We start from the raw sequence: 9,488 nt of genomic DNA on the forward strand, positions 1-9,488 counted from the left end.
AATAAGATGAAGAGTTAAAACTATGTAAGTCTGACTTAATTCTTTATGTAAATTCATCAAATCATGACAATAATGATTTATAGTTAGTTAATGTTCCAATAAGAACTCATCGTACATTTAATTAATTTGTAGATGTTTAATTTCTGTGTCTTTAAAATGAATAATTTAGGTTTTTAGTCGTTTGGTCTGATGACTCTGGTCCTCAGTTGTTGACATGATGCTTAATTACCATCATTCATTCATTCATTTGACATTTATTTCAAGCAGAAATCACAATAAAAGAACAATAAATTATTGTCAGCTTTTAAATGATGCCATCAGCTCATGTTTTCCTCTTTAATGACGTGAACTATCAAACATTAACCTCAGTGTCTGTGGATAAAAGCGGGGTACATGTTCTGGTTCTGATATAAACAGAGACAGAAATGACGCCCAGAAAAGAAAATAATAATAATAATAATAATTAAATGTACAATGATCATGGTTTTAGTCTCTGCGTTGCTGAAGAACGTTGTCATTTTGAATAAAACAGAATCAGTTTTCTATCAGAAGCTGCTGCAGATCCAAAACAAAGGGTCAAAGATGTTTTGCTTAAAATTCAATTCAAGTTTAAAATCTGTTAATTTAAGGAGAAATCCTGCAAACAAACCTGCTGACGAAAAGAAACACATTCAAGACATAAAATATTTGGAGTAAAAAAAGTAAAACTGGTGATTAAAACATGTAAATCAAACAATACCTTCAGTAAATAAAAACCTCCAAAATATAAATCCTGATTCTTTTATTTGTCTCGTTGATCCAGTCAGTGATTAAAGGTCTAACCAGTCATTCATGGAGACGTTTAATATTACTGAATAATTCAGATCACATTCATCAGGACTGAACTCGTCTGAAAAGATATTGATCGTGAAACAAATTCTGAGCGAAGTCAGAAAATCAGAAAAACGTATTTCTGTTTGTAAAGTCTTTGCTTAATAAACATTAAACTGAGAACATTTACTGGATGACATGAACTGAAGGAACTTCTCTCAATGTTTTTGTGACACTACTTTTATTTATTGTATTTTCTAGCGTTGAGTAAAATTAACAAAAGTAAACTGTAAAACTTCTGCATATAAAATCAAACTATAGTAGTCGAGTAAATATATTTGTTTATCATTAATGTAATTATTTAGATGCCTCTGAATAGTTTTTAGCTGCTCTATTAAAACCTGAGTACGACTTCTTCTTACTCAAATGTTGTCAAAAATAAACCAACGAAGAAGACGAACAAGAAAATCCCCTTTCGTCCCGAGTCTCTTTTTCTTACCTTGTGCTGTGTCTTGCTGTATCTTCTCTGACATTCGTCAACCCTGACCTTTTTAAAAACTGCCCGCCGTCCCCCCGCCATCACCCCGCCATCACCCCGCCATCACCCCGCCGTCCCCCATTGGTCCCTCACCCCTGTGACGCACGTGAAGACTTGCGTCGACCGCCATAACCTTCATTCTTTCAGCTGAGAAACGTCGGCCCACTTCAGCGCCGAGGCCCGGAGAGAGAGGCATCAATTATCGGCGCTTGATTGGGGAGGCAGCTCACAAAGAGGAAGCAGCCGATTCATTAAGATGTTTGTGAGGAGAGAGAGGTTTCTTGAATCATTACGCTCGTTACGAAGGTCGTCGCGCTGGGAGAACCCAGACACACCTGAAAGAATGTCATTCAGGCCGTCTGGGTTCTGAGGAATCATCTCGGTGACAGATCCAAACGTCAAACTACAAACGGATTTAAATTAGCAGCAGTTAAAGTAACAAAGCGAGAGCAGCGCCAACGATGAATAGTTTGAGTAATACCAGGAAGTCTAGCACGCAAAGCTAAAAGAAGAACGGATAACTAACCAACCAGGCTTCAGACTGTTCCACTGGTGGCAGTAACAGGAAGTAAATAATTTTTAAAAAGGTTTATTAGGTCAAAACTGTTGATTTTCACGTTCATCTAAAAGATGAAGTAGAACATTGTTAGAACTATGCAGCAGAGTTAATGTTGTTAACGAAGGGTTAACCCTGATGATCAACGAACCTTTCTTCTGTGACTAAGACGTTGACGAGCTAAAACTAATATGATGATTAAAACTATGAGGAAATGTTAATGAGACGAGACTAGGATGTTATTTGATGGGATCAGATATTGACCCTGTCCTGTGATTGGATAAGAGCCTTTATCTGACCCCAGTTAGCGTTAGCCACAAAAACTAGCTAGCTGCTACTAGCCCCACAGCTACAGATGAGGAGGAAGAATCTGACATTAGAAGGAGCATCACTGTGATACTGATGCAGCCTCCATCACAGTCACTAACATAACTATGAAGTTAAAGACGTCTCAGCTAAGAACGTCACTAGTTACATGAAGTTATTGACCTCTGACCTTTGACTGACACATTTAAACAGTAGAGTAGATGATGGATTAGCATTTAGCATGTAGCTAAGACTGTCCACAGATGTAGTTTTCTCTGTAATATCTGATCCAACCTTCTAAATGATGAAGGACATCAGCTGAGATCCAACTCTGGAAACTAGAAGAAGGAGAATGTGCAGACAGAGTGGGTTTATTAAAGTTTAAATGAAACACAGTCACGTCTCTATGATACACGTCTGTTGTGTTTATTATCATCCTCACTGGATTAAGTCACCGCTACTAATAACAGCCCACCTGAATTATTAAGGATTATTAATCCATCTATCGTCTAATAATGAGAATCATCAACAGTAACGAGGTCTGAACGTGTCAGCATCAGCTTCTTGTCGCCCTGCTTCTCCTCCTCCTGCCTCCCCAAACTCCCCAAAGGCCTCCAGAGAGGAGATACACCCCGGTGCGCTCTGGGAGTCGTAGTCCAGGTAGAAGGCGGGGCTTTGCAGCACCTGGTGTGCCGGGTGGCCGACGGCCGGGCTCACCGGCGGCTCGCCGAGCGGAGAGGTGAGCAGGGACAGCTGCAGCTGGTCGATGGTGCTGGTGGGGAAGGGCTGCGATTGGTCCGAAGGGGAGCAGGAGGGAGGCGGGGAGCTGGTCGTCATGGTTACAGGTCTGGAGGGAGCGGACGGCGAGTTGACCTGAGAGTCGTCGGAGTTCAGGGAACGTCTGAGTTTGGCCCGAGCGTTCTGAAACCACACCTGAGGGAGAAAAGGTTCCTCGTGACGTCACAGACACCAGAGAGACACTACACACTGATACACAACACTACACAACACTACACACTGATACACTACACTACACTACACTACACAACACTACACAACACTACACACTGATACACACTGATACACACTGATACACAACACTACACACTGATACACAACACTACACAACACTACACACTGATACACACTGATACACACTGATACACAACACTACACACTGATACACACTGATACACACTGATACACAACACTACACAACACTACACACTGATACACACTGATACACACTGATACACAACACTACACACTGATACACACTGATACACACTGATACACAACACTACACACTGATACACACTGATACACACTGATACACAACACTACACAACACTACACACTGATACACACTGATACACACTGATACACACTGATACACACTGATACACACTGATACACAACACTACACACTGATACACACTGATACACACTGATACACAACACTACACAACACTACACACTGATACACACTGATACACACTGATACACACTGATACACACTGATACACAACACTACACACTGATACACAACACTACACAACACTACACACTGATACACACTGATACACACTGATACACAACACTACACAACACTACACACTGATACACACTGATACACACTGATACACAACACTACACAACACTACACACTGATACACAACACTACACACTGATACACAACACTACACAACACTACACACTGATACACACTGATACACAACACTACACACTGATACACACTGATACACAACACTACACACTGATACACAACACTACACAACACTACACACTGATACACAACACTACACACTGATACACACTGATACACAACATTACACAACACTACACAACACTACACAACACTACACAACACTACACACTGATACACACTGATACACAACACTACACACTGATACACAACACTACACAACACTACACACTGATACACAACACTACACACTGATACACACTGATACACAACATTACACAACACTACACAACACTACACACTGATACACAACACTACACAACACTACACACTGATACACAACACTACACACTGATACACACTGATACACTACACTACACACTGATACACACTGATACACAACACTACACAACACTACACACTGATACACAACATTACACAACACTACACACTGATACACAACACTACACAACACTACACACTGATACACACTGATACACACTGATACACAACACTACACAACACTACACACTGATACACAACACTACACAACACTACACACTGATACACACTGATACACAACACTACACAACACTACACAACACTACACAACACACAAGTGTCAGGTGGGTTTAGAGAGGACAGGTGTCAGGTGGGTCTAAAGAGGACAGGTGTCAGGTGGGTCTAGAGAGGACAGGTGTCAGGTGGGTCTAGAGGACAGGTGTCAGGTGGGTCTAGAGAGGACAGGTGTCAGGTGGGTCTAGAGAGGACAGGTACCTGCAGGACTCTCTTGGGCAGACCGGTCTTGTGAGCCAGGCAGGTCCAGTCTTTACCGTCGGGGTTGTGTTTCTGGGCGAAGTACGACTCCAGCGCTCTGAGCTGCTCGCTGCGAAAACACGTCCTGATTCGCTTGGTCCGCCTGCGGCTCCGCCCACCCGCCACCCTGTCATCCAGTCGTGGCTCCGGACTGCTGACAGACTCCTCCCCTTCACCTGAGGCCTGGCTCTGACCTGTGGACGTTCAGAGAGGTCTGAGCACACGTCAAGACTTTTAGCCTCTTGGAGCTCTGGTTTTGGTTTAGCCCACAGGTGTGTCAAACATACGGTCCGCGGGCCAAAAGCGGCCCACCAGAGGGTCTAATCTAGGCCGCGGGATGAATTTGTAAAAATACAAAAATGACACTGAAGACATTAACTGGAATTTATGCAATAAAACTAACTGCTATTCCAGATTCTCTAGAACTAAACACAACTTGTTTTTCTTAAGAAATTGTTCATTACACATTTTATAATATTGCAGTTTATTAAATGTAAACACTTTCATAATGTTCTTCTTTTACTCTGTTGCTTTAGTCAATGTTCCCAACATGACATGTAACAGAACCAGTTTGTGATTAAAGATTCATTCCTTCTGTATAAACCTGCCCTCACTCACCGTCCTTCAGATCTGGTTTGGGTTGGGGGTCGAGGGGCAGCGGGACGCCTCCGTCGCCGTGGTAATGGGACTGACAGTAAACAGTCTGGCCCTGCAGGCAGTACAGGCTCCCTGGCATTAGCTTCACGTCACACTCCTGCAAAACATCACAAAGGAAATGTGTGTTTTATTTAATGTGACGTTTGTAACGAGCAGCTTGAAGCTTGTCTTCAGTTGACCTGGCAGGAGAAGCAGTGAGGATGGAAGGTCAGCTCCCCGGACCTCATGACCAGAGCGGACGCTGGGATTGGCTGGAAGCAGCGAGCGCACTGACCCCCTCCGAACATCCTGAGCAGGAAGAGAAACCACACAGGTGTCAGAAAGGTAAAAGAGGAGCGGTGCAGGTGTTGGCTCGCTGACGGGTGATGGTCACCTGCAGTAGTCCTGCTGGCAGTAGATGCTTCCGTCTCTCCAGAAGAGGGACGGGTGTGTCTGCAGCTCACACTGACACTGGCTGCAGCGGAGGCAGGCGCTGTGCCACACCCTCCCCGCGGCCAATAGGAAGAAGCGGTCGCACACCTGCTCGCCACATCCGGCGCACATGATTGGTTCCTGGATGGACACGGCTGTCGGAGCCTGAGACAGAGGAACACTGCTCTGATATCCACTTGAAAGGTTTAATTAACAAATGCACAAAACTACCAGAAAGAGACAAAACTACCACAAAAACACACAACATAATGACACAAAACACACAACATAATGACACAAAACACACACAATGAGACATAAAACTACCACAAAGATACACAAGACACACAAAACTACCATAACACTACCACAAAGACACACAACGTAATGACACAGAAACACAAAACACACACAATGAGACATAAAACTAACACAAAACTACTACAAAGATACACAAGACGCACAAAACTACCACAAAACAACCACAAAACAACCAGAAAGAGTCAAAACTACCACAAAGACACACAACATAATGACACAGAAACACAAAACACACACAACGAGACATAAAACTACCTCAAAGACACACAAAACTACCACAAAGATACACAAGACGAACAAAACTACCATAAAACTACCAAAATGACACACAACGTAATGACACAGAAACACAAAACACACACAACGAGACATAAAACCAACACAAAACAACAGCAAGACACACAAAACCACTACAAAGAGACACAATGAGACATAAACTACTACAGAGGGTGGTACGTGTCAGAGGTCAAAGGTCAGTACTATCACTGAACCAGGAGACCAGACAGTGAAATATAAATCAAGGTGATGTTCTGGAGATTGTTTCAGGTTTAATATTCACACTGTCCGCTGCAGGACGCTCCTCGGCCCCCGCCGGGCCGCCGCCCAGCTCTGCCCCCTCCGCCCCCTCCGCCTCGTCACCAAGGTCGCTGCCGTACAACAGGTCCTCGAGGGCTGGGTCGTGTGGCGACATCATGATTGTCCTGAGCGGGCAGAGGGGTTAATTATCGTCCCTCTCTGTAATCACTCACTCATTAGGGCCTCTATTAACAGACAGCAGAAACTGTCAAGGTCAGATTATTAATCTGGTCAGAGGCATCAGTCGTAGATTATGTGTCTCTTATTTCAGCTCTCAATCAGTCAGTTAATCTCAGTATTAGAGATTATATTTATCATCATCTAGTGTCAGATCAGATCATTTTATTAATAATATTTATGGGTTATGATCTGATTTCATCTTTATCATGAACAGTAGTTTTTCTTTTAAACCAAAGACACTCTGGTGGACAATAAAAGTCTTTATTATGTTTATAATAAACTTATATTATTACACTTATATCTGCGTCTCTAAATAGAAAACAGCTCGTATCAAGAGTAAATCTGTGTGTTTGATCATTATTATACTGAATGACCGGGTTATTCAACTAATAGTTATAAAACATTAAACCTGGAGAAAGAGTCACGTTTTCACTTGATCTAGAACAATTATTCTAGTTTTTGATTTTTAACGTCGTCATTAAAGGTTAATTAAAGTGGTGAAGAACAGATATAAATCAACTGCATGTTACAGTGAATTAACAGTTTTATTTATTTATTTGTAATATTTCTTTAATAATCTGGTGTCAGAGGCCTTTCAGTGATCCCTGAGGTTGTCTTCTTTAATATCACAATTAATCTTTTATTAGATTCTGACTGAAGAGGCAGATAAAGATTATAAAGACCAACAAACCAACAGAACGATGAATCTGTCTAATTTAATTATAGAAACATGTTAACTATCTCCACGGCTAAACATCATCTTAATCCAGCTGGAAGCATTTGGGATTTTCAGTGTTGGATGAACAAAAATTAAAACTACACAATAAGAGCATTCATCCATCTGAGAGGAGGAGGAGGAGGAGGATGAAGAGGAGGAGGATGAAGAGGAGGAGGAGATGAGCTTACCTGTCTGGATGGTTTTCCTCTGAGCGTGCTCCGTGTGAACAGACAGCAATAATCTGTCAGAAGAAGAAGAAGAAGAAGAAGAAGGTCTAAATTTCTCTGATCACATATCCCCTGTTTTCACTAAAACTCTCCCCCCCCTCCCTCCCCCTCCCTCCCCCTCCCTCCCCCTCCCTCCCCCGTCGGCGCTCCTCCCTCCAGGTGTGTCTGCAGCCTCCTGTCTTGAGGTTTTGGGCTCGGCGTCTCTGGTCTGAGCTCTGCCTCCTCCTCCTCCTCCTCGTCCTCCACCAATCACTTTCCCAGGATCCCGTGTCTCTGCCGTCCCAGGAGACGCTCACCTGTAAACAAGAGGCCCGGCGGGCTCAGAGGACAGGTGAGGACCGGCGTCTGATTGGCTGCCCACTGAGCAGGTGGAGGAGGCGAGAGATGGGGCTGCTCCACCCTGGGGACCAATTAAAAAAAAACTCAAAGGCGTTAAAAAGACGTCTGGGAGATGCTCCGGAGGATGAAAATAAACCTGTTCCCTGGACTGCTCTGCTGAGAGTGACCCGTCTCCTTCCAGATGTCTTTTTCTGCCTGTTTGAAAACTAACGTGACTGAAACAGACATTAAACATCAAAAAACACAAACACAGCAGAGACGACACTTTAGTTTTAGAGCATCAACAAACCTCCCGCTTCCTCACCTGTCCACACACCTCTACACTAAAACACTGCACCTGAAACAAGTCGCTCATAAACCATAAAAGTTATTTAGAAATTAAGAAAAGCACAAAAAAAATCAAAAATGATTTACTAACACTGCAGCAAAAATGTTGCAATTTAATCTTTTATTCTAATTCTAAAAACAAACTGTGGATGCCATCCTCCAAACACCAGGGGGCGCTGCAAGAAGAAATACTAGAAATCAATTTTGCAAAACTAGCATTTATTTTAAACTTGCCTGACCTGTTTACACTGTTTAATGATGCAAATCTTTATTTTTATTTGTTTATTGTTAAGTTTATACAAATATATTCCTTCAGGGACTTGAGGACATGTTGGAGCTAATTCAAACTAAATTATTTTCCATTTTAAGACACTTTATAGATGACTTGTTGTTGTGAGCTTCACTCTAACTAACATCTGAATGCAATTATATTTTATCGTCAAAAATAGAAGTGGGGTGCCACAGGGCTCTATCCTTGGACCACCTTTGAAGCTTCTGCATTAATTGTTCACCAAGATCTTGTATTGATGATGGGAGAGTCCGACCACTGCACAAAGCCTTCTCCAGCACATCTCAAAGATTCTCAATGGGGTTAAGGTCTGGACTCTGTGGTGGCCAATCCATGTGTGAACATGATGTCTCATGCTCCCTGAACCACTCTTTCACAATCTGAGCCCCATGAATCCTGGCATTGTCATCTTGGAATATGATCCATTGATGGAATAACCTGGTCATTCAGTATATTCAGGTAGTCAGCTGACCTCATTCTTTGGACACATAATGTTGCTGAACCTAGACCTGAGCAACTGCAGCAACCCCAGATCATAGCACTGCCCCCACAGGCTTGTACAGTAGACACTAGGCATGATGGGTGCATCACTTCATCTGCCTCTCTTCTTACCCTGATGGTTCTCCACTATCCTTCCAGTTTTTAATAATGCGTTGGACAGTTCTTAACCCAGTTTTAGTAGTTTCTTCAA

At 42.7% G+C, this 9,488-nt stretch overlaps 1 protein-coding gene across 1 annotated transcript; it reads right to left on the reverse strand.

Annotated features, from left to right (window-relative positions):
- Window positions 1-2,735: 2,735 nt before the first annotated feature.
- Window positions 2,736-6,835, reverse strand: LOC311501167 (LIM/homeobox protein Awh-like; the record flags this gene model as incomplete). Its single annotated transcript, XM_084562853.1, has 6 exons — window positions 2,736-3,143; window positions 4,714-4,946; window positions 5,371-5,506; window positions 5,589-5,697; window positions 5,783-5,985; window positions 6,701-6,835. 6 exons carry the CDS (start codon window positions 6,833-6,835, stop codon window positions 2,736-2,738), a joined length of 1,224 nt encoding a protein of 407 aa, XP_084418979.1.
- Between the last annotated feature and the right edge of the window lie 2,653 nt (window positions 6,836-9,488).

This window comes from Chelon labrosus (genome assembly GCF_963514085.1).
Source record: "Chelon labrosus genome assembly, chromosome: 16".
Taxonomy (NCBI): Eukaryota; Metazoa; Chordata; class Actinopteri; order Mugiliformes; family Mugilidae; genus Chelon; species Chelon labrosus.